General features: G+C 43.6%; 2 protein-coding genes across 13 annotated transcripts in view; both read left to right on the forward strand.

The window, feature by feature from the left end:
• Positions 1-6,933, forward strand: part of tpm3 (tropomyosin 3) — a 74,743-nt gene extending 67,810 nt beyond the window's left edge. For 4 of the 12 annotated variants that reach the window (XR_010001255.1, XR_010001254.1, XR_010001257.1 and 1 more), the window contains 2 exons: positions 209-944; positions 5,613-6,933. Coding sequence is in view for 8 of the 12 variants with exons in the window: in XM_062964991.1 (XP_062821061.1) it covers positions 5,613-5,695 (83 nt within the window). In the remaining 4 variants the exon portion in view is untranslated. The remainder of the gene's footprint in view (positions 1-208; positions 945-5,612) is intronic. The other 8 variants (XM_062964988.1, XM_062964987.1, XM_062964993.1 and 5 more) reach the window with 2 other exon arrangements.
• A 1,818-nt stretch (positions 6,934-8,751) lies between these two features.
• The window catches only part of nup210l (nucleoporin 210 like), a 43,640-nt gene continuing 26,271 nt past the window's right edge, over positions 8,752-26,120 (forward strand). The window contains exons 1-17 of the mRNA XM_008123045.3: positions 8,752-9,067; positions 10,339-10,475; positions 11,451-11,582; positions 12,114-12,210; positions 12,376-12,526; positions 14,120-14,252; positions 14,341-14,499; positions 14,640-14,708; positions 15,409-15,515; positions 15,725-15,865; positions 17,851-17,988; positions 19,115-19,270; positions 20,103-20,301; positions 22,009-22,154; positions 22,249-22,470; positions 23,412-23,585; positions 24,698-24,890. Coding sequence (XP_008121252.1) covers positions 8,901-9,067; positions 10,339-10,475; positions 11,451-11,582; positions 12,114-12,210; positions 12,376-12,526; positions 14,120-14,252; positions 14,341-14,499; positions 14,640-14,708; positions 15,409-15,515; positions 15,725-15,865; positions 17,851-17,988; positions 19,115-19,270; positions 20,103-20,301; positions 22,009-22,154; positions 22,249-22,470; positions 23,412-23,585; positions 24,698-24,890 — 2,521 coding nt within the window. The 5' untranslated portion in view covers positions 8,752-8,900. The remainder of the gene's footprint in view (positions 9,068-10,338; positions 10,476-11,450; positions 11,583-12,113; positions 12,211-12,375; positions 12,527-14,119; positions 14,253-14,340; positions 14,500-14,639; positions 14,709-15,408; positions 15,516-15,724; positions 15,866-17,850; positions 17,989-19,114; positions 19,271-20,102; positions 20,302-22,008; positions 22,155-22,248; positions 22,471-23,411; positions 23,586-24,697; positions 24,891-26,120) is intronic.

Raw genomic sequence — 26,120 nt, forward strand, 5'->3', positions numbered from 1 at the left:
ACAAACACACAATTAAACATAACATCTGTAAACTAAAAATTCATACTTCATTACTCCTGGCTTTTCCTCTTCGCTGCTGGGTGGAAGCGGGAGGCGTCCCATCTCCGGATCTTTAACTAACCTTCCCTTTTGTCTCTTTTTTGTCTTCTTTTCTTTCTCTTCCTTCCTGAATGTCCTCCTCCTCTTCCTTTTCCTTCCGGTGCTGCAGAGCGTCTATACAGCCAGCTTGAGAAAAACCGTCTGCTGGCGAACGAGCTGAAGCTCACCCTGCATGATCTGTGTGACTGACTTGAGAACGGGTCTGGTTCCCATTCCTTTTCGAAACAGACCCGACGGAAAACCTCTCGGTTCCTTTTTTTTCTGTGCTTTTCCGAACTCCCCAACGCCTTCTTCACCCGTTTTTTGGTGCCGTAGATAGATCTCTAGCGCTTGTATGATGAGACTTTTGCATAGCTTGATAGACTCTTATCTCAGGCCTGGGCAAACTTGGGCCCTCCGGGTGTTTTGGACTTCAACTCCCACAATTCCTAACAGCCGGTAGGCTGTTAGGAATTGTGGGAGTTGAAGTCCAAAACACCCGGAGGGCCCAAGTTTGCCTGGTCTATCGAAGCCGGGAATGGCACTGGCTCTTTTCCTTCTCGGTGTTGAGAAAGAAAGGCTGGGTTTGGTTTTCTCCTCCCTGTCTCCATTCCTTCTTTAGACCCTGTTGCATTCCTCCTCTTCCCGCAAACACGCTTCCTTTTGCATGGATGTGGCTGACTTATTATTTAGTAAAGACCTAGACATAGCTGATATACATACATATATCTCTATATTTGTGTGTCTTGCCTCAATAAAACCAACCGCTGGCCCATTTCCAAACGTGCCTGGGGTGTCCTTCTCCCACTTGTGCTCTTCTTTGTGTTGACAAACAACCCGCGCAGCAGAGGCAAGGACTTGGATAGGTATGTATCACCTCTGGAAACACCTTGCTGCTCGAGTCAGAAGCTCTCGGGTGCAGAAAGCATGGTCTGTTCAATGTGTTGTCGAAGGCTTTCATGGGTTGCTGTGAGTTTTCCGGGCTGCCTGGCCATGTTCCAGAAGTATTTTCTCCTGGTGTTTGGCCCATATATACATTTATTTATGGGCTCGGGCTGTGGCGCAGGCTGGAGAGCAGCTGCAATGAATCACTGCAATGAATCACTCTGCCCAGGAGGTCATGAGTTCAAGGCCCGCTCGGAGCCTATGTTTGTCTTGTCTTTGTTCTCTGTTAAAAGGCATTGAATGTTTGCCTATATGTGTAACTAGCTGTGCCCGGCCGCGCGTTGCTGTGGCAAAGTGGTGGTGGTATTGGTTAAAAATTGTTGTGTAATTTTTATTTGATGTTATTTGTATTTTTTAATTAATTTTATTGTAAGTTATCTTTTTATTTATTATATTTTATTATTTTCTTGTATTATTTTTAGTTATTTTCTGTTATTATAGTATTTTATTGTATTAATTTTTTAGTGTTTTTAATTTTTTTAAGTGTTTTTTTAAAAATTTTATTGGGTTGCTAGGAGACCAAGTTGGAGGAGCTTAGCCTTCTAACTGGCAGCAATTGGATAAAAGCAATTATTCCTCTCTCTCTAATTAGGACTTTTCTTTTCTTTTTGTTGTATCAACCTAGAGCCGTGGATGATGGGTTGTGTTGTCAAATTTCGAGGTTGGGGAGCCTGTAGTTTTGTTGTTTTGTTGGTCGCCGTGATGCCATCACTCATTTATATATATAGATGTGATCCGCCCTGAGTCCCCTTCGGGTGAGAAGGGCAGAATATAAATGCTGTAAATAAATATTTATTTATTTATTTATTTACAGTATTTATATCCCGCCCTTCTTTCTCACCCCGAAGGGGACTCAGGGCGGATTACAATGAACACATATATGGCAAACATTCAATGCCAACAGACAAACAACATATATAGACAGACACAGAGGCATTTAACTTTTTTTTTTCCAGCTTCATGATTTTGGCCACAGGGGGAGCTGTTGCTTCACTGTCCGCTAGTGGCTGTACTTCCTCCTTCCTTTCCTTGTGTTTTGCTGGCAGTTTTTATGATGTTGTAAATTAGTTAAATTAGCCTCCCGCATAAAGCGTACATAAATTTCGCTACTTGACTGTCTTTCAGGGCAGCATAGGTCAACAGCAAGCCAGGCTATTTAATGGTCGGGGGCTTAACCCGACCAAGGCTTCGAACTCATGACCTCTCAGTCAGTAGTGATTTATTGCAGCTGGTTACTAGCCAGATGCGCCACAGTCCGGCCCTTGCATTACTATATTATTGTGTACAAATATGTTTTACTTTGTTGTAATAGTATTCATTAGTGATGTGTTTATGTATATATTTTATTCTGTTCTCTTGTGATTATTGGGCTTGGCTCCATGTTAGCCGCCCGGGTCCCTGCAGGAAGATGGAGGTGGGATATAAAAATAAAGAAGTTGTTATTATTATTTTATTATTTATTATGACTTCCCAAGCGTTTAGGACTGTGTGATGTATATTATTATTATATTATATTATATTATATTATATTATATTATATTATATTATATTATATTATATGACACAGCAAACAAGATAGATATGTTGGATTTCGTATCACAAAATCACAAGTCGAACACTTCCCAAGTGTCTAGGAATGTGTGATGTATTATTATCATTATTATTATTCTTGTATGACACAGCAAACAAGATAGATATGCTGGATTTCGTAACACAAAATCACAAGTCGAACACTTCCCAAGTGTCTAGGAATGTGTGATGTATTATTATCATTATTATTATTATTATTATTATTATTATTATTTTTATTATTATTATTTTATTATTATTATGACACAGCAAACAAGATAGATATGCTGGATTTCGTATCACAAAATCACAAGTTGAACACTTCCCAAGCGTTTAGGGCTGTGTGATGTATATTATTATTATATTATATTATATTATATTATATTATATTATATTATATTATATTATATTATATTATATTATATTATATTATATGACACAGCAACCAAGATAGATATGCGGGATTTCGTATCACAAAATCACAAGTCGAACACTTCCCAAGCGTTTAGGACTGTGTGATGTATTTTCGGATGATGTGTGCAGATCCCAGTAGAGTGGCCTTTTGCAGTTGGCAGTTATTGTTGTTGTTGTTGTTGTTGTTATTATTATTATATCTATGGCAGGCATCTTCGGAAGTTGTGAGGTCTGTTGGAAACTAGGCAGGTGGGGTTTTTATATATCCCTGCGGAATGATGTCCAGGGTGGAAGAAAGAAAGAACTCTTGTCTGTTGGAGGCAAATGTGAATGTTGCAATTAATCACCTTGATTAGCATTGAAAAGCCTTGCAGCTTCAAAGCCTGTCTCATTCCTGACTGGGGGAATAGTTTGTTGGGAGGTGTTACCTGTCCCTGCTTGTTTCCTGTCAGGAATTCCCCTGTTTTCTGAATCTTGTTCTTTATTTACTGTCCTGAAAACAGAGAATTCCAGACAGGAAACAATCAGGGCCAGCTAACACCTCCCAACAAGGGAGGAATCGGTCAAGTCTTGAAGCTGCAAGGGTTTTTGATGCTGATCAAGGTGATTAATTGCAACATTCACACTTGCCTCCAACAGAGAAGAGTTCTTTCTCCCACGCAGCCCGGAAAACTCACAGCAACTCATGGTCTGTTCCTTTGAAAACGCACAGCATCCCTGCATTTTTCCAGTCTGGGACTGGCCAGGCTTGGCTTGTGAGGCGGTTTGCACCTTCTTTGGCCATTGATATCACTGTTCTTGGCCTGCCCGTGCATGGGGAACCTGCGTTGATGCAACTGGGGGGCAGGAGACGTTTGCCGGGGGGGGGGGGATTTGGAATGCCCACGCGTGAAAGCTCATGGAACAGGTGTCTGTGCATCACCCGCCGGGCACAGGGTCATAGGATCCTAGGCTTGGAAGGGGCTCAAAGAGAGCCTATCCATATTACCTTTATTCTAGCTCGTACTCTTGCCCTTATTCCTATCAATATCACCTTTATTTGAACTCCACCTTCTTACTCTTACCCATATTCCTACCCATATGTTTACCTTTATTCTAACTCCATATTTAAAGGTAAAGGTTTTCCCCTGATGTTAAGTCCAGTCATGTCCAGCTCTGGGGGCTGGTGATCATCTCCATTTCTAAGCCGAAGAGCCGGCGTTGTCCATAGACACCTCCACGGTCATGTGGACACTGGCATGACTGCATGGAGCGCCCTTACCTTCCCACCGGAGCAGTACTTATTGATCTACTCACACTCTGGGGGTTGGCGCTCATCTCCATTTCTAAGCCAAAGAGCCGGCGTTGTCCATAGACACCTCCACGGTCATGTGGCCACTGGCATGACTGCATGGAGTGCCCTTACCTTCCCGCCGGAGCAGTACCTATTGATCTACTCACATTGGCATGTTTTCGAACTGCTAGCTTGGCAGGAGCTGGAGCTAACAGTGGCCGCTCACGCCACTCCCGGGCTTTGAACCTGGGACCTTTTGGTCTCCAGCTCAGTGCTTTAATGTACTTTGCCACCGGGGCTGTATAAATTGAAATACATAGCTGTATAAATAGAAATGACAGATGGATAGATAGATGTAAAGAAAGATAAATAGATGCATAGACAGATAGAAAAAACATAGATGCATAGACAGACATGATTTAGCTATAGCTGTATAGATAGACAGATTCATAGAACAGACAGATAGATGCATGGACAGACAGGCAGACATGATTTAAATATATATTAATAATAATGGAGGCCCGGTGGCAAAGTGCATTAACCCTTGTCTTGCACTTAAACACAATTAGGTAAAGGTCAAGGTTTCCCCTGATGTTAAGTCAGTCATGTCCGACTCTGGGGGTTGGTGCTCTAAGCCGAAGAGCTGGCATTGTCCGTAGACACCTCCAAGGTCATGTGGCCACTGGCATGACTGCATGGAGCGCTGTTACCTTCCCGCCGGAGCAGTACCTATTGATCTACTCACACTCTTTGGGTTGGTGCTCATCTCCATTTCTAAGCCAAAGAGCCGGCGTTGTCCGTAGACACTTCCAAGGTCATGTGACCGGCATGACTGCATGGCGCGCCGTTACCTTCCCATCGGAGTGGTACCTATTGATCTACTCACATTTTGCATGTTTTCGAACTGCTAGGTTGGCAGGAGCTCACGCCGCTCCCGGGGTTTGAACCTGGGACCTTTTGGTCTCCAGTTCAGTACTTTAACGCACTTTGCCACTGGGGCTCCTTATTATATTACGCCAATTCGTACCCTTGCCCTTACTCCTACCCATATTTGTACCCTTATTCTTTCCCCTTCCCCTTTTTACTATCCAAAGAGTGGGGTAGGGAGCACGGCCTGGCTTGGATGCCAAGGGTTTTGCTGCTCCGGGGCATGAAGCGGACACAGCTTTGGCTTCTCATGGCCAGGTTTGATGGCCGAGGGCGACGGGAATGCTGTTTTGGGGTCAGAGGGGGGAGGGCAGCTGCACGGCTGGGAAGGACACTGCACCGTTTTGGGGTCGGAGCGATTTGCATGGCGAGCCCGGACTCTAACCCGCTCCCTTTTCCCTTCCAGATAAACTGAAGTGCACCAAAGAGGAGCATCTCTGCACGCAGCGGATGTTGGACCAGACCCTGCTGGACCTGAACGACATGTAACCGGGGCCGAGCGAGCGAGTGCACTCCGCCCCCCCCCCCCTCCCCTCTCGCCCTCCATTGCCTTTCTAGCCTCCCGGGCAGCGGCCTTCTTTCTGCCGGGGGGGGCCAGCTCTGTCTTAAAAATATAGAGAGAAGAGGGGGGAAAGAAAGTAAAAAAAAGATATGATGATGATAATAATAATCAGAAAGCGGCCTGTCTCCCTTGAAAAAGCAGGGAGAAGGCTCCGAGGTGTAAACATTCCATTGCCAACTTGAACCCGACGTCTCTGCCAATTCCGATTCCCAGGCCAAGCGTTGGCCGCGGGACCCAAACACAGGGCAATCGTGGTGCGGGGAGGAGGGGGGTCCCGGGCGGACGCAGCTTTGTCGCCATAGGTCTTCTTTCTTTCCTCCTTCCCCCCTTTTTTCTCGTGCTTTGTTTTTTTGTCATGCTGGGGCTTGCAAGCGGTTGGCTTTTAAGGTTTCCCGATGTAACCAGCTCCACTTTCTCCCATTGTGTTGTATGGCTGGCCAGGTCCATTCCAAGCCGTGCCCTGGCTGACCGGAACCCTCCTTTTTCCCCTCCTTTTTCCCCTCCTTCCTTTTTTCCCTCCTTCCTTCTTTCCTTCCTTTGGGATCTGCCAGGGAGAACTCAGCACAGAAACCAAGCCCTCCTTAAACTCCTTTGGGTCTCAAGATGCGGCTTTGGTTTCTTCCTTTGCCAAAACACAAACAAGAGAACGGGAAAGGTGCACTGCGCGCACACACAGACGCATATTTTTGTGGTTTTTAATGCTATTTCTATGGGACGGGGGGACGCAACGGTGTCAAAAATTGTCTATCAGGTTTTTAAAGTGATCGTATTTCTCTTTCGCTCTTGGCACGCTTCTTAACCGCGGTCGTCGTTCCTTGCGCACCTCTTGCTTTGTCCCTCTTTCCTTCCCTTTCCGAGGTGCTCCTTCCTCCGGGGCCTCTTCTTCCCTCGCCCGCCTCCTCGCTCTCGTCCGCACAGTCTTAGTGTCTTGATGCAAAAAGGGGGTCCCCGCAAGCGGGATCATCCCCGAAGCCGGGCCTGCGCTTGGCTTGTGTTTCGGTCCCTTTGGGGCCCGAGGAGGAGGCAGTGTGGGCCGTGGAGAAACCAGGAAAAACCATATCAAGTGTTTTGATACTAAAACAAACAAACAAAAAGAACTTTTTGTCTTTTATTGTCTCTTTTTTTGTTGTTTTGGAAATAATAAACGGAAGCATTCCCTCGATTATCCATGGCGTCAACCTTTTATTTGTTTACTTAACCGTGTTTGTATTCTGCCCTTTCTTCTCACCCCGAAGGGGACTCACGGCGGGTCACAGAACGTACATACTGTCAGAGCGCGCGGTTTGGATAAACACACATGCAGCGGAAGATCAACAAAGAATCACTGGCACCAATAAAGAGGCTGAAGCCTGTTTGGCTATCTACAAAAGGTTTACTAACAAACGGAAAACTCTCAAGATGATATATACAGATAGTGCGGAGAGGCAGAGAGCAGAGCAGATAACACAGGGAGCTATTTATAATCACCTCTGCAGGTAACTCTTTACACACTTGCATAGTGGACAGCAGACAGTGCACGATGCAATCTCCAGCTCACATTGCAACACTATAACTCAATTACATTTAAACAACTCTATATGCAATCATTCCCACTTCAACACATACACGGCAAACATTCAATGCCACTTATTTATTTATTATTATTATTTATTTACAGTATTTATAGTCTGCCCTTCTCACCCCGAAGGGGACTCAGGGCGGATCACATTACACATAAAAGGCAAACATTCAATGCCTTGACAAAGACGAACGCAGGCTCCGAGCTGGCCTCAAACTCATGACCTCTTGGTCAGAGTGATTTGTTGCAGCTGGCTGCTCGTCAGCCTGCGCCACAGCCCGGGCCTTAGACACTGAAAAGACAGACTATTGAACATAGATACAGCTATTATAGATAAATAGGTTTTTCCCTAACATTAAGTCTAGTTGTGTCTGACTCTAGGGGTTGGTGCTCATCTTTATTTCTAAGCTAAAGAGCCGGCATTGTCCGTAGACACCTCCTAGGTCATGTGGCCCCTGGCATGACTGCATGGGGTGCCATCACCTTCCTGCAGAAGCAACATCTATTGATCTATTTATTTATTTATTTTATTTACATTTATACCCCGCCCTTCTCACCCAAGGGGACTCAGGGTGGCTTACAAAATTAGGCAAAATTTAATGCCCAAAATGCAATCATAAAAACAAAACAATATAAACAAATCCATTAATAACATTGTTAAAACACATTATAAAAACCTTTAAACGTATATATAATTAATTCCATTCGTCCATCTACTCACCTTTGCATGTTTTTGAACTGCTAGGTTGGCATAAGCTCACCCTGACCGGGCTTCGAACTGTCAACCTGTTGATTGACAGTAAATAAATAGATATGGGTGTCATCAGCATACCTATAACCCACATTCCACGTCTTCAGGTGATCTCTCCTGTGCCTGTTGCACTCTGTATCCTGGTCTGAAATGGAATTTGAGAGCTGGAAGAGACCTCGAAGGCGATCATCCAGTCCAACAAACTTTTTTCCTTGCAGGAACAGCACAATCAAAGCACTCCCGACAGATGGCCATCTAACCTCTGTGTAGTAATAATAATAATAATAATAGGATCCTGGAGTTTGGAGGGAATACAAAGAGGGCCATTCAGTCCAACCCCTTTCTTCCATACAGGAACAACATAATCAAATTATTATTATTTATTATTATTATCAAAGCACCCATGACAGATGGCCATCTAACATAATAATTATGTATGTATATATATATATATATACACACACACACATACACACACACACACAATGAATGCAGTGAATTGCAATGGGATAGCTTCTCCATTGCAATTCACTGCATTCATTCCACACTGCAGATGTAAACAAACAGGCTTGTCTCGTGGCCTACTGAGCATGCGTAGAAGCAGCCTCTGCCCTGAACTACTGAGCGGCGAGAATGAATGGCCCACTGAGCATGCGCGCACGGATTGGAGCATGGCAAGGCGGCACATGCGCGGAAGGACTCCCAAAAGAGCGGGAACGACGTCCAATCAGAGCCCCCAATTGGGAGCGCGCATGCGCAGAACGGAGGACGCCGACCGCCTCGATCTCCGGGCCCGGCCGCCATTTTGTGCCGGGCGTCGACGATGCCGGGCCGAGGCCTCCGCTTTCGGGCGGCGCTCTTCCTCCTCGCCGCGGGGCTCCTCCAAGCGGGAGAGGCCTACAAGCTGAACGCCCCGAAAGTGCTGCTGCCTTTCAGCCGGGAGAAGCGCGTCCCCTTCGTCCTGGGCGCCGAGGGCGGGTGCTACGCCTGGTGAGGGGCGGGGCCTCAGCCGAGGGGGCGGGGCTTGGCGGAAGATTGACAGGCGAGGCATTCCAAACACTGAATTGTTCAAGCAGGCCTTCTTTTACATATTTTCCTGAACTTGTTTCCCAATTGAGACGAGAAAATAGAAGATTATAACTGCAAAAGAAAAAGCCACGGTGGCTCCCAGTATTAAAAATACTCTAAAATCAGGACAGTAAATAAAAAACAACACTAAAAAACAGGGGGATCCCACAATCAGGGCCAGCTAACACCTCCCAACAAAGGATCCCCCAGGCAGGAAGCAGCCAGGCTTTGCAGTGGCAAAGCTGTTCAATACTAATCGAGGTGGCCAATGGCAACATTCACACCTGCCTGGACATCATATCACAGGGAAAGAGATATAGATATATATATAATTACAGTAGAGTCTCGCTTATCCAACATAAATGGGCGAAAATGTTGGATAGTAAGGAGGGATTAAGGAAAAGCCTATTAAATTACGATTTTACAAATTAAGCAGCATGTTTTACAACAAACCGACAGAAAAAGCAGTTCAATACACAGTAACGTTATGTAGTGATTACTGTATTTACGAACTTAGCACCAAAACATTGCAATGTATTAAAAACATTGACTATTAAAACACTGTCTATTAAAACAGTGACTACAAATAAGGATAGAATTGCATAAAATAAAGTTACAGTAATAATAATAATAATAACTTTAGTCCTAGACACTTGGGAAGTGTCTGACGTGGGATCCAATACAACAGCCAGCAGAGTGTCTGCTGTGGACTCATCTTGTTGTGTTTCAAATAATAATAATAACTTTATTTTTGTATCCCGCCTCCATCTCCCCGCAGGGACTCAGAGCGGCTAACATGGGGCCATGCCCAAATTTCCACAAACAAAATTAAAAATGCATTCACAATAAACATTAAACATTAACATTTAATGTTACACAGATCAAACCAACAAATTAACAGCAATATTAATTTTTAGTAATACTGTAATACTTTATTTTTGTATCTCGCCCCATCTGTCTATAAAAGAACAAGATAATAAAAAGGCTGGGCAGTGGTGCAAAGTGCATGAATTAAACAACATTTTTGGAAGTTAAATCCATAAAAGGTTCAGTCCTTGCTGCCTAGAGAAACAACTTTGGATCCGGCGGGAGGCAGACTGCGTTGGATAATCCAGAAGGTTGGATAAGCGAGACTGCTGCACAAGATAAAAGCAGCGCATTCGAGCGCACGCCCCGTTCTGCTTTGTCTGCAGGTACTCCACTCGCCACGACGCAGTCTCCATTGAGCCCATGTACGGGAACGGCACGCTTTGCTCGCAGAGAGCCCTGCTCACCCCTCGCGCCTCCCAGGCCGCGAAGCTGGCCAGCGTCATCATCGCCGAGGAAGTCGGTAGGGAGGCCCAGCCTTTCCTTCGTCACTTCTGAGCACAGTCATAGACTCCTAGGGTTGGAAGGGACCCCAAAGAGACCCCCTGCATCCACTCCAACCCCCTCCTGCCAGGCAGGAAAGGCAGGATCAGAGCCTTCCTGACAGATGGCCATCCAGCCTCGGTATAATAATTGTCCCCCTTCACAATCCAAGCCCGGTAGGCTGTTAGGAATTGTAGGAGTTGGAGTCCAAAACACCTGGAGGGCCCAAGTTTGCCCATGCCTGATCTAGACTTTTCCAACCCAACATTATTATTAGTATTATTATATTTCTTTATTGGAGAATGGACTCAGTGTACATCATCTTTACAGTCCCCTTTCCCAACTTTAGATGATGATGATGATGATGATGATGATTATTATTATTATTATAATATTTGTAGAAAAATGGGGTCAGACTAAATGACCTTTGGAGTCACCTTCAATCTTCTATTATAATTATTATATTTCTTTACAGGAGAATGAGGTCAGTCCATATTACCTTTAGGATCCCCTTCCAACTCCCCTACTGTTGTTATGTTGTTGTTGTTGTTCTTTATAGGAGAATGGGTTCAGACTAGCCGACCTTTAGGGGTAGCCTTTCCAACTCTATTATTATTATTTAGGAAAATTGGGGCAGGCTAGATGACCTTTAGGGTCCCATTCCAACTCCTCTATTGTTGTTGTTCTTTATAGGAGAATGGAGTCAGACTAGCTGACCTTTAGGGATGCCCTTTCCAACTCTTATTTTTATTATTATTATTATTTAATAAAATGGGGTCAGGCTAGATGACCTTTAGAGTCACCTTGCAACTATTATTATTGTTGTTGTTGTTACTATTTTTCTTTATAGGAGAAGGGGGTCAGACTAGATAAATGTGATACTGGGCTCTGCAATTGGGACGGACATATGAAACAGTCGGGTGGGAGATAACAATGGTGTGTCCCTCCCCTTCAGTGACAGGTCACTTGCTGCGCTGTGACGTCATTGTGGACCTCATTGACCGCGTGGAGATCATTTCCCGGACCCGCGAGATTTACGTGGAGGACTCCCCGCTTGAGCTGAGTGTAAGAGCTCTGGACGCTGAAGGTACTATATCTAGCGGAAGCGTCCCTATCTATCTAAAGTGAAAAAATGTTTGAGTGATGTATCTGTGTATACGTATAATATTGATAATAATATTATAATGTAATACAAAATTATAAAAATAATAATAATCCACTATTACAGTTGTATATTTATATTATATGTAATATTGCTAATAATATTGCAGTATAGTGGTATAGTACAGTATAGTAACATATAATGCTAATATTGTGCTATGCTACCCTGTTTCCCCGAAAATAAGACATCCCCAGAAAATAAGACTTAGTAGAGGTTTTGCTGAATTGCTAAATATAAGGCCTCCCCCGAAAGTAAGACCTAGCAAAGTTTTTGTTTGGAAGCATGCCTGCCAAACAGAACACCAGAGTTTGCAGGATCGGTAAATGTACGTACTATAGATTGTTGTATATGTAAATAATGGTAGAAACAAGAAATTCTTGATAAGATTCACAGTTTGTTTGGTTATGCTGATCTTCCAATGCTGTCTGAGTCTATGACTGGCTTTTCCCCCTGCAGGGAATACGTTCAGCAGCCTGGAAGGGATGGAGTTTGAGTGGAGCGTGGCCAAGGACGAGGACGAAGTGGACAACTGGGAGCTGTCCAGCAAAATTCGGTGAGAGGAAAGGCCAGGAGTCAATCGGGAGAAGCGTGGCTGCAGAGCCCAGTCCTTGGCTGCGGTTGAGCCATCCTTGGGACATGCCCACGGGGGACGATAGGAGTTGTCGCCTGGCAGAACTGTTTTGTTGCATCCTGCCAAAACCCAGCACGGTCTCCTTAGGGTGCTGAAGTATTCCGAAGCAGAGTATTCCCCGCCGGATTATGTGATTGAGATGGAAAGGGAGGAGAAACAAGGAGACCGGACCCTGGTGTCGGGGATCAAAACGGGGGCCGCCGTGGTTAAGGTCCGGATCCAGGAGCCCATTTACAAGGTGGGTCTTTGCCTTGGGAGATGTCTGTGCCAAATCTATATCTATCTGGGTTGTTGTATGTCTTTCGGGCTGTGTGGCCATGTTCCGGAAGTATTCTCTCCTGACGTTTCGCCCACATCTATGGCATGCCTCACAACCTCTGAGGATGCCTGCCATAGATGTGGGTGAAATATCAGGAGAGAATGCTTCTGAAACATGGCCACACAGCCCGAAAGACATACAACAACCCTGTGATCCTGGCCATGAAATCCTTCGACAACACTATATCTATCTCTATTTATCTATCTAATCAAAGTCAAAGTTTGTATGTGTGTGTGTGTGTGTGTGTATATGTATGTATATGTATGTGTGTGTGTGTGTGTGTGTGTGTGTATATATATAATTGTCCTTTCTAAGATCATCATTTTACTCTCTGAATATTTAGTCATTATTATTGTCCAGATTTTAAATTTTTCTGACGTCTTTTATGTTGTTTTATATTGTTACAGTGTTTTAATCTTATGGATCTATGTTTTAACTTACGTTGTTGTTGGGCTTGTCCCCATGTGAGTCGCCCCGAGTCCCTTTGGGGAGATGGTGGCAGGATACAAAAATAACGTCAGGGGAAACCTTTACCTCTACCTGGGTAATAGTAGAAGTAGTTGTAGTAGTTGTAGTTGTTGTTGTTATTATAAGATGTCTCCCACTTCCAGAGAACACCTTCTTTGGAGCAACAACTCAGCAACAACAGATCTGGACCATACTTGCCACACAAATCCCCCATGACCAATGACTTAAATATGGCAGTGTTTGAGGGGATAATGACAGAGGATGATTGAAATTGCAGTAGTTATATTATTAACAATAATATATTTGTTTATTCCCCACTCTTACTCCTGAAGGAGACTCAAAGCAGCTTAACATAAAAGCATCAGCATACCATTTAAAACATACCAATATGCAAACATTAAATAATGTAATACTATATAATAATATTCATTATATATTGTATATTATATGTAATATTGCTAATAATATTACAGTATAGTGGTATAATAAAATAGTGGTATAGTTCAATATAGTAATATATAATGCTAATATTGTGCTCTGCTAATAATATAATATATTGCATGTAAATATAATTTGTAAACCACTCTTGTCTCACCTTCAGGGCGAAAAGGGCAGGATATAAATGTTGCCAATAAATAAAAAAATAAAAAAGGATTAATAATAATAATAATAATAATAACTTTATTTTTATGTCCCGCCCCATCTCCCCGAAGGGACTCAGAGCGGATTAAATATATACAGTATTTTTTTAAAAAATCCCAGTTAAAAACCCTTAAAACCTAGTCAAAATTCAAAACCACATCTTCATCTTTTAAAGATTTACCCGCCTCCTTATGCATTTTCCAATGGAAGCATTAATAAAATAAAAAAACCCAATGCTTTTTCCCCCCTAATCTTTATCCTTACCAAATTACCTCACCCGGACATTGCCGGGTACCTGAGCTAGTACTTAAATAAACTGCAAACACATTAAAAGAAATCGGAAATGGTTTTGGACGTTGCTCTCTGCCCAACATTTTCTCTATTTTGCATTTGATGCACCAGAAAGTGGCTGCTGCCTTTGTGCGCCTCTTGGTTTTGGAGAACATCTTCCTGATGCCGTCTCATGACGTCTACCTGCTGGTGGGTGCCTACATCAAGTACAAAGTGGGCAAAATCGTCCAGGGAAAGATCACAGGTATTTTCTTTGCTGGCTTCCTCTTGCGTTGCCGGGTATAATGTGTTCCCAGTTTCAACCAAGTTGCCCAAGCCTGTTGTTTCTGCAGAGGTGGACCTCCCTCTGGAGCATTACGAGCTGGAGCTGTGGGGCGAGGAGGGGGCAGAACACGGCTTCGGTGGGCTACCGGTGGCTGTCCTGGATGCCCAGACCGCTACAGTCACCGCCATGCACCTGGGACAGGTGAACCTCGTCTTCATCCACAAGAGTATCCTTTGGCACTCAGAACGGTCTCTGCCAGACCCCAGGCCCATCCTTGTTGTGCTTGGGAAGCCTTTAAGGGCTCCCACCCGCCCCGGCTCCTTTCCCCATTTCCATCGAGGCTCCGTTCCTTACGGCAGAGATCAGATATCCACATGCGAGCTTCGTCCGGACTCCCCAACTGCAGCATCTACGTCGTAGAACCTGGGTATTTAGGTCAGTAAGCCATCTCTTGTTACTATCTCTGCTCAGGGCTTCTTTTTGCACAGACTGCTTTCTCTATGTCATAACATAAGTCAACAGTTCTTAAAGGGTGCTCTGCGGAGCCCTTGTGGGGATGGCCATCTGTTGGGGGTGCTTCCATTGTGCTTTTCCTGCATGACTGGATGGCCCCTGGAATTTCTGTTATTGTTATTGTTACAAAGTCTGAGTGACTATCTGTTGGGGATGCTTTGATTGTGCCTTTACTGCATGACAGAAGGGGATTGGATTGAACGACCTTTGTGGTTGTGCCTATTATTATTATTATTATTATTATTATTATCATCATCATCATCATCATCATCATCATTATCGCACAGGCTAGATGGCCCCTGGGGTTGCTTCTGTTGTTGTTGTTGTTGTTGTTGTTGTTGTTGTTGTTGTTGTTACAAAGGCTGGATGGCCATCTGTTGTGGGTGCTTTGCTTATGCTTTTCCTGCATAGCAGAAGGGGGTTGGACTGGATGGCCCTTGGGGTTTCTACTATTATGGTGATGAATTGTTTAACAACTTCATTTTCTCTATTGTGGTCCCTGTGAAATCGCACCTACGGTATTCTGGTGCCGAAAGGAACCTCACACTTTATTTAGCGCAGAGAGTGATGTTTATTCTCAGAGGTGCTTCTACCTCAGCTGTCTTTCTGCAACCGGTTGTAGGTTTCAACGTCCAGCCGGGAAACAGGTGGATCCTGGAAGTGGGCCGGACCTACAGCGTCACCGTCGATGTCTACGATAAATCCAGCATGAAAGTCTACCCGTCAGAGGTGAATCGTCCAAGCTTTTGGCATGGCTTTCTATTCCTCTATGGCAACACAAGTTTCAGCTTTGCATTCACTTATTTGACTCAAGGGGCACAACGATTCAACATTAATATTATTATTATTATTATTATTATTATTATTATTATTATTATTATTATTATTTTGCTCTGACCAAATGACTGAGCCTCCTCCCTTCTTCCCTTGGTTTGCAGAATCTCCGCATGACCCACCGGTTTCCTGGGACGTACTTTGGGGAGCTGATTTCTTCTGCGAATGGTTCCTATCATGTGGTCCAGGTCCTGAAGGACGGCCTCACTACCGTCACAGCCAGCCTGGTATCCGTCCTCCTCCAGGTAAAACCAGGAAATAATATTTCACCCAAGTAACTACAGCATTGGACTGTTTTCCCTTGGTCTGCACTACTTAAAAGCCTTAAAAGCCCCTTTTTTCCTCTGGGAAGCCTGGCTTGTTAAAGGTACTTTGGAAAACTATGTCTCTCATGTATATAATTTGCCCGAAATGCTCCATGTTTTTTCCTATGTGTTCCTATATTGCCTATATGTTGTGTTAACCAAATGTTTTATGCTCCTGAGATCCCCATTCCTTTCCTTTGGGGGAAACCTTTTCCTGGCCCCAAAGATGTCTTGCATCCCACACAATGGCATAGCCTGGGGGAAAGAAACCAAGCTGGGAATTTCCTCATCAATTCCCAGACTCACCCATCTCTTGGACTTCATGTGGACATTGCAACACAATAGCTTACCCGGGCAGGGCAATCACCTCTCCCTGCCCTTAGAGAAGAACCAATTTCACCACCTGAATCTTTGATGAACGGGACCACTCACATTGGAAGGAAATCAGGATTTCTACAGCCAAAACCCATCCTCTGTCATTTTTGCGGGATTGTATTAATATATGATGTTTTGTTTCTCTGGGGTCTGGAACCGCCAGGCCAGCCCTATTAATGGGCCATGTCGTGATCATCTCATAAGACAATAGCATTCTTGGGTAGGGCCAGAAGATGCCCTCAATCACTTTGTTCTTTTTCCTGTTCTGTAAAAGGAACCCCATTTATCGACACTTAATCATCCCTTGTTCTCAGCCCACGCCGGCCAGTGAGCCAAGCCCCTCTCTGTGACTGGTCAGAATTAGAGGCATCACTAGGTTAAATGTTTTTGAATATTTACATAAAGCTCTAATTTAAAATAAGATTGTCCAACTCTGATTAAATCATTATTCTCATCTTCTTCAATGTAAATGTGTTTATGTATCCTTTTAATAATAATAGAGTAAAATAATACATGTAATAATAATAATAATAATAAATACAGGAAAATAATACATGTAGTAACAAATAGAGTAAAATAATAAATGTATTAATAATACAGTAGAGTCTCACTTATCCACTTATTGTTGTTGTGATTTTGATCTCATTTGCTGTGTCATACTATGTCTTTGTGATAATAATAATAATAATAATAATTATTATTATTATTATTATTATTATTTTATTACAGTAGAGTCTCACTCATCCAACACTTGCTTATCCAACATTCTGGATTATCCAACGCACTTTTGTAGTCAATGTTTTCAATACATCATGATATTTTGGTGCTAAATTCGTAAATACAGTAATTACTACATAGCATTACTGTGTATTGAACTACTTTTTCTGCCAAATTTGTTGTCTAACATGATGTTTTGGTGCTTAATTTGTAAAATCATAACCTAATTTGATGTTTAATAGGCTTCTCCTTAATCCCTCCCCATTATCCAACATATTCACTTATACAACGTTCTGCCAGCCCGTTTATGTTGGATAAGTGAGACTCTACTGTAGTAATAAAAATAGAGTAAAATAAATGTAATAGTACCAACAATAATAGAGAAAAATAATCAATGTAATAATACCAATAATAATAGAGAAAAATAATAAATGTACCATATCTTCTTGAGTATAAGCTGACCCAAATATAAGCCAACCAGGACCCTCACCCGAGTATAAGCCGAGGGGGGCTTTTTCAGTCTTAAATAAGGGCTGAAAAACTAGGCTTATACTCGAGTATATACAGTAATCTTTGTTAATTGCAACACGCTTTGCATTGTACAGACCTGTGTGTGTGTGTGTGTGTGTGTGTGTGTGTGTACGGCTGTTTGCCTTCATCATAGCTGTGATGAAAATAAATTCTTTGCTTTTTGTACTCTCACGAGACTGGGTTTTCTGCCTGATTGCCTCCTGAGCCAGAACCCTTTGAGATCATTGCCTTACAGTTGGGAACCACTGAATAAACGGCTGAAGGTGAAGGCTGTTTCCTCCCCTTTCCTTTCTTTTGTGCAGAGCGGCGTAGAGGACTTCCTCCTGGTGCCCATCAGCCACGAACAGGAAGTGAAGATCTTCCTGCCCATCAGGCTGACGCCCGCCTCCCTGGCCTTCCCGCACCACCCTCTGGACGCCTTGTATCGCTACCGGGTTCAGGTGATCACTCTTCCCACTCTCGGAATATTTGATTCTATAGCTCCATTCCTCCATGAATAAATAATAATAATACTTTATTTTTCTATCCCGCCACCATCTCCCCGAAGGGACTCAGGGCAGCTAACATGGGGCCAAGCCCAAAGCAGAAACAAAATACAGTAGAGTCTCACTTATCCAACGTTCTGGATTATCCCAACGCATTTTTGTAGTCAATGTTTTCAATACATTGTGATATTTTGGTGCTAAATTCGTAAATACAGTAATTACTACATAGCATTACTGTGTAATGAACTACTTTTTCTTTAAAATTTGTTGTATAACATGACATTTTGGTGCTTGTAAAATCATAACCTAATTTGATGTTTAATAGGCTTTTTCTCAATCTCCTTATTATCCAACATATTCGCTTATCCAAAATTCTGCCAGCCTGTTTATGTTGGATAAATGAGACTCTACTGTATATTTATAATCTTATATTATCTTCTTAGAATTGGATTATATGAGGTCCCTTCTACACAGCTGCATAAAATCCACACTGAACTGGATTATATGGCAGTGTGGACTCAAGATAATCTAGTTCAAAGGAGATACTGTGGATTATCCTGCCTTGGCATTCTGGGTAATATAGCTGTGTGGCAGGGCCTTGAGTCTACACTGCCATATAATCCAGTTTAAATGAAATAATCTGTATTTTATAGGCAGTGTCAAAGTGGCCTAACTGCCTGTGCCCTGGATACCATCTTGGCTGAGGGAGTTGCTAGGACATGAAGGGGGCGGGGCCTAAAGGCAGCAGAGCCTACCTTTCTAACTGGCAGTTAGGGGGAGAAAGGCTCTTCCTCATCCTCTGTAATGTGGACTATTTTTCTAGGGTTTTTTTAATTGAAAGACATATTTTGGATGACTATGTCTTTTGTGGCCAAATTTGGTGTGATTTGGTTCAGTGGTTTTGTTGTTTACTCCATAGTAAAATGAACATTACTATTTTATATATATAGATTATGATATAGGATCCTATGAGTGTTGGCAACCTCTGTCCTTGTCTTGAGCCATCCTGGCTACGGCGGCCATTGTTTTGGATGTTGTGGAAAGAGTCCTCCCTTCAGCCCCATCCGCTCTGCTTTTCCAGGTGGAGGGCGGCAGCGGCAACTTCACCTGGGCCTCCTCCAACCAGACAGTGGCCACCGTCACGGTGAAAGGGGTGGTCACGGCCGGGCAGGCGGAGGGGCAGAGCGCCGTCCAGGCCCGGGATGTCCAGAACCCCTTCCATTTCGGGGAAATACAGGTAGGCTTCCGGCGGCGCTGCTCTTTGCAGCAAATCCCATGGGCTTCTTGGGACAGAACTGATATCGAGCTCTTTTAGATAGGGATTTCCTTCTAAAAGGGAATCCCCCGCCCCTCTCTCTGCCGTGAGTCCGAGGATCCTGGCAAGAGGGGGGAGCCGCTATAGATCAATCAAAGTTTAGCCAAAGAATTTCTCACTTTGAATTTCTCATTTGTTTTTATGGCTGCCACAAACTGTTGATTTGGTTGAGATTTATTTATTTATTTATTTATTTATTTGCAGTATTTATATTCCGCCCTTCTCACCCCGAAGGGGACTCAGGGCGGATTACAATGAACACATATATGGCAAACATTCAATGCCAACAGACAAACAACATTCACTTTAGACAGACACAGAGGCATTTTAACATCTTTCCAGCTTCACGATTCCGGCCACAGGGGGAGCTGTTGCTTCACCGTCCACTTGGTGGCTGTTCTTCCTCATTCTTTTCCTCGTGTTTTGCTGGCAGTTTTACGGTGTTGTAAATTAGTTAAATTAGCCTCCCGCATAAAGCGTACCTAAATTTTCCCTACTTGACAGATGCAACTGTCTTTCGGGGCTTCATAGGTCAACAGCAAGCCGGGGCTATTTTTAATGGTCGGAGGCTTAACCCGACCCGGGCTTCGAACTCATGACCTCTCGGTCAGTAGTGATTTATAGCAGCTGGTTACTAGCCAGCTGCGCCACAGGTAATCATTGGAAAATTGTGCTCCCAGATGTCTCGCAAAAGCAATGTTTATGCGGTGGGCCTGGGCTGCTGCTCCCTTCCCTTCGCTTCCCTTCCCGCCAGGTGTCTGTGCTGCGGCTCTCCCGGATGGCGCTCCTCCCGTTGCAGGCGGAGGCCGAGGTGGGCCAGGCGGTGGAGGTGCCCCTCATGATGTACCACACGGAGAAGGCGACCGGGGAGACCCTGGGCTTCACCGACTGCTCCCTCCTGCCCCTGGAGGTCAGCATGGACAAGCAGGGCGTCTTTGCCTTGGACGAAGAGGGTGAGGGGCCGCCGCGTCTTTCTCTCCTTCCGCTGCTCCCACCCTTGTCCAGGGGATGCCAGCTCCGTTTTGCCCATCCCTCGGCCTGATTTATTATATCTGCTTATCTGCTTGGATTTTAATGTATTGTCCATTATTTTATTTTGTGTGTCGTTGGAATGTTTTAAGTTTTTGTCAAATATGTTGTGTAGTTGTTTCGGGCTTGTCCCTGTTGTAAGCCGCCCTGAGTCCCTTCGGGGAGATGGGGCGGGATATAAAAATAAAGTTTATTATTATTATTATTATTACAGTAGAGTCTCACTTATCCAAGCTAAACAGGCCGGCAGAAGCTTGGATAAGCGAATATCTTGGATAATAAGGAGGGATTAAGGAAAAGCCTATTAAACATCAAATTAGGTTATGATTTTACAAATTAAGCACCAAAACTTCATGTTATACAACAAATTTGACAGAAAAAGTAGTTCAATACGCAGTAATGTTATGTTGTAATTACTGTATTTATGAATTTAGCACCAAAATATCACGATATATTGAAAACATTGACTACAAAAACGGCTTGGATTATCCAGAGGCTTGGATAAGCGAGGCTTGGATAAGTGAGACTCTACTGTACTTTATTATGACACAGCAAACAAGGTAGATATGCTGGATTTCGTATCACAAAATCACAAGTCGAACACTTTCCAAGTGTCTAGGACTGTGTGATGTATTTTCAGATGATGCGTGCAGATCCCAGTAGGGTGGCCTTTTGCAGTTGGCAGATCGTAATTTTGTCAATGTCTATTGTTTCCCGATGCCGGCTGAGATCTTTTGCCAGGGCACCCAATGTGCCCATCACCACCGGGACCACCTGCACTGGTTTCTGCCAGAGTCTTTGCAGTTCAATCTTGAGGTCCTGATAGCGGCTGAGTTTTTCCTGTTGTTTTTCGTCAATGCGACTGTCACCTGGGATGGAGACATCAATGATCCAAACCTTTTTCTGTGATGTCTGGTGTGTTGTGTTCCAGAACTTTGTCAGTCTGGATTCGGAAGTCCCACAGTATCTTTGCCAAAGAACTTTCCATGCAATGTTTTGTTGTGCCAGCTGTCAGCTCTAGTTTGTAGTGTGGTTTTCTATTATTATTACTATCATTGCTGTTATTTTATTATGACACAGCAAACAAGATAGATATGCTGGATTTCATATCACAAAATCACAAGTCGAACACTTCCCAAGTGTCTAGGACTGTGTGATGTATTTTCGGATGATGCGCGCAGATCCCAGCAATAATAATAATAATAATCTATTATTATTATTATTATTATTATTATTATTATTATTATTATTATTATTATTATTGTATGACACAGCAAACAAGATAGATATGCTGGATATTATTATTATTATTATTATTACTCCCTGAGTCCAAGGTCAATTCCTTCTAAAGCCTTCCAGTGCTCAAATGTGTTTGCATTGGGTCTGTGTGCCAAGTGTGGTCCGGATCTGTTGTCAGTGGAGCCACAGTGCTCTCTGGAAACAGCAACCATCTTGGAAACAGCCCACAAACAATTTTTTACTTTCATTTTATAGATAGAGGTATTAATTGTGATCTGTAGATGACTCCAGGTGGGGGAAAGCCCCCTTCAAACGCCAAGTTTTAGTCGTATGCAAACCCATTCCCATTTTGGAGCTCCGTATAATGCATCCATGTTACTTGTGTTTCCCAGGGAAAGCGAAACCCGGTCCCGGCTTCTGCTCCAGCATTTACCTGGCGGCCAGGTCTCTGGGCCACACTCTGGTCACGGCCAGCGCCACCGTCTTTGAGGAATACTTTGACACCAGCGCCACCTTTGCTGCGTATGAGCCGCTGCGGGTAAGGGCTGGGGAAATGCACGGGAACGGGGCCCCAGTTTGCCCAGTTTGCCCAGTTGCCAATGCCCTCTTCCCTATGGTTCTGTGATGCGCAGGCGGTGGATCCGGCGGAGGTGGCCCTGGTGACCTGGCACTCGGCCAAGGAGATGCTCTTCGAAGGGGGGCCCGGCCCCTGGCCCCTGGAGCCCTCACGCTTCTTCTCGGAGTTCCAAGCCGAGCGCCAGGACCAGGCCCGCGTGGAGGAGGTCCGGCTGCCCTCCAAGCGGAAGCCCCACCAGTACATCTACCGGGTCACCTGCCTGGAGCTGGGGGAGCAGGTAGGAGGAAGGTGGGTCCGCGCCCCCTGACATTAAGCCCCCTCATGTCTGACTCTGGGGGTTGGTGCTCATCTCCATTTTTAAGCCGAAAAGCTGGTGTATTTATTATTATTATTATTATTATTATTATTATTTAAAGGTAAAGGTTTTCCCCTGACATTAAGTCCAGTCATGTCTGACTCTGGGGTTGGTGCTCATCTCCATTTCTAAGCCAAAGAGCCGGCGTTGTCCGTAGACACCTCCAGGTCATGTGGCCACTGGCATGACTGCATGGAGCGCCGTTACCTTCCCGCCGGAGCGGTACCTATTGATCTACTCACATTGGCATGTTTTCGAATTGCTAGGTTGGCAGGAGCTGGAGCTAACAGCGGGTGCTCACGCTGCTCCCGGGGCTTGAACCTGGGACCTTTCTATTGTAATATGAAATAATTACTGTGGTAGAATAATACAGATTTTAATAATAATAATAGTTAAAGATAAAGGTAAGGGTTTTCCCCGACATTAAGTCTAGTCGTGTCAAACTCTGCTGCTCATCTCCATTTCTAAGCCGAAGAGCTGACATTGTCCAGAGCGCAAGGAGCACTGTTATCTTCCTGTCAGAACGGTACCTATTGATCTACTCACATTTATAGAATCATAACATAATTTGACGTTTAATAGGGTTTTCCTTAATCTCTCCTTATTATCCAACATTTCCGCTTATCCAACGTCCTACCGGCCTGTTTATGTTGGATAAATGAGACTACTGTATATCTATTTATTCCCTGCTTTATCTCTCCCGAAGGAAAAATCACCTTTATTGTAAAGGTAGTGAGGCTTTAAGGGGAGTTTTAGGTAACAACACGGTTAAAGTAAATTATCAAGAATGATGTAAAGCGATGATTTTAGCAAATGTGATTGGCCGACTCCCTAGAGGCTGACTGCCTGCTTTCCTGCCCCAGGTGTTCACCTTCCAGGTGGGCAACCAGCCAGGTGTGCTGAACCCCAGCCCCGCGGTGGAGGTGGTGCAGGTGCGCTTCCTGTGCGCCCACCCGGCAAGCATGGCCATCAGCCCCGTCTATGAGCTGGCCTCGGGCGCCCCGCCGTGCCCCCTGCCTCAGCACCACAAGCAGCTGGTAAGCCCTTCATGGCTTGTATTATTATTATTATTATTATTATTATTATTATTATTATTATTGTTATTATTATTATTATTATTATTATTGTATGACACAGCAAACAAAATAGGTATGCTGGATTTCGTATCACAAAATCACAAGTTAAACACTTCCCAAGTGTCTAGGACTGTGTGATTTATTATTATTATTACTATTACTATTATTATTATTATTATTATTAATTATTTGAAACACATTGGTTGCAATCGTCTGCCACACCAATTCCTCTGTTCAAATGTCAGACTTAAACACATCCGTAGTCTGAAGTCCAAACATTTATTTCAATATCTACATATTTATAAAGCACAGCAAAAGCCATCGCTCTGAGCTGGTATTCTCTTTACAGCCTCTTCACTCGGCAAGCACAGCTCAACTCACTCAGAGAGATAAGAAGCACATTTGTCAGTCCGAAGGAAGTTCCCGACCTCCAAGGCCGGAAATCATGCCTGATAGGTCACAGCAGGCTGTCAGTCTAACTAGCCTGCTGTTAACTGTTTCATTGTTGAAACACACACTCTAGTAAAACAGCAGAAACACTTGATTTACATTTCATATACATACAACCATAATCCAACACTTCCAACTCTAGTGCAACATAGACTGCCTTCTCTGGAAGTTTCTAAAGAGGTTGGATGGCCATCTGTCGGGATTGATGTATTGAACTAAATTTAGGTTTAATGATTTCTGTATTACTGTAGTAGTGGATTCTTGTCTTTGTAGTCCCAGGGAACCCATTTTCTTTTTTGGTACTTTACATCTGTCGGGATGGCCATCTGTCCCATTTCAGTTGTTTGGCTTCCTTAAATGATGTTAGTTTTTATCCTTAAACACAAGGAGCACCTGTGTTGACTTCCTGTCTTAAAAGAGCCATTGTCTTTGGTGATGTCAACATGTTGTTTCCCACCACAGAGCTCATCATTTGCCAACAATTCACCAACTTTCAATTATAGTTCATGAATTCTCCTTTTTGGAGTTTTCCAGGCCTCATTTCTTAGGATGGCATCGCTAGACTATATAGAGCCCAACCGTATAACTTTCATACAATTCCATTTGTCCGCGACGCCTTTCAGGTGCCGGTCTCCAGCCTGAGAAACACCATCCTGGAGCTGGCCCTGTTCGACCAGCACCGGAGGACCTTCGACAACTTCTCCTCCCTGATCCTGGAGTGGACCTCAGCCAACAGGAGCCTGGCCCGCTTCAGCCGCCCAGACGCCATGCAGATGGTGCCCAAGGAGGACGGGACCGGGCAGAGCCGGCTCCACGGTAGGCCTGGCACCTCCTCTGTCCTTTTTGCACCTGATATATATATATACTAGCTGTGCCCGGCCACGCGTTGCTGTGGCGAAATCTGGTGTTATGGGAAATAAAGTATTGAGGAATTAGTGGTAGTTAAGGTCAAGGGTCAAGGTTTTCCCCTGACATTAAGTCCATTATAAATGGGTTATATAGCTGTGTGGAAGGGCCTTGAGTCTACACTGCCATATAATCCAGTGTAAATTAGATAATCTGTGGAAGAAACCTAAGTGAGGCCTAAGTCTGCCTGTCCCTGGGCTGAGTTGGTTGCTAGGAACCCAAGTGGGCAGAGATTAGCCCTCTAAACTGGCAGTAATTGGATAAAAACAATTATTCCTTTCCCTCTAATTAGGACTTTATTTTTCTTTTCTTTTTGTTGTATCAACCTAGAGGCATGGATGATGGGTTGTGTTATCAAATTTCGAGGTTGGGGGGCCTGTAGTTTTGTGGTTTTGTGGGTCGCCGTGATGCCATCACTCATTTATATATATAGATGTATACATATATGCATTGCCATGTTTGGTCAAAACTTGGGGTCTGTATGTATGGATATGTGTGCATGCATGCCTCCCATACACAAGAGTTGCGTCTCCACTCAGACATACAAAGATATGTACAAACAGAGGAGAAAATATTTGAAAGGTGAATAGTCTCCTCTCCCCCCTCAAATAATATATTATATTATATTCTTATATTATTTAATGTTATATTCTTATATTTTTATATGCTTTTATATTATTATATATATTTTTATACTATACTAGCTGTGCCCAGCCATGCGTTGCTGTGGCAAAGTCTGGTGGTATGGGAAATAAAGTATTGAGGAATTGCTGGTAGTTAAGGTAAAGGGTAAAGGTTTTCCCCTGACATTAAGTCCAGTTGTGTGTAAAGTCATTGTGATATTTTGGTGGTAAATTTGTAAATACAGTAATTACTACATAGCATTACTGCGCATGAAACTACTTTTTCTGTCAAATTTGTTGTATAACATGATGTTTTGGTGCTTCATTTGTAAAATCATAATGTAATTTCATGTTTAATAGGCTTTTCCTTAATCCCTCCTTATTATCCAACATATTCACTTATCCAATGTTTTGCCAGCCTGTTTAATTGGATAAGTGAGACTGTATTGTATATTTATAACTTATATTATCTGCTTAGAACTGGATTATATGAGGCCCCTTCTACACAGCTGTATAA

The sequence above is a fragment of the Anolis carolinensis genome, unplaced genomic scaffold (assembly GCF_035594765.1).
Source record: "Anolis carolinensis isolate JA03-04 unplaced genomic scaffold, rAnoCar3.1.pri scaffold_14, whole genome shotgun sequence".
Taxonomy (NCBI): domain Eukaryota; kingdom Metazoa; phylum Chordata; class Lepidosauria; order Squamata; family Dactyloidae; genus Anolis; species Anolis carolinensis.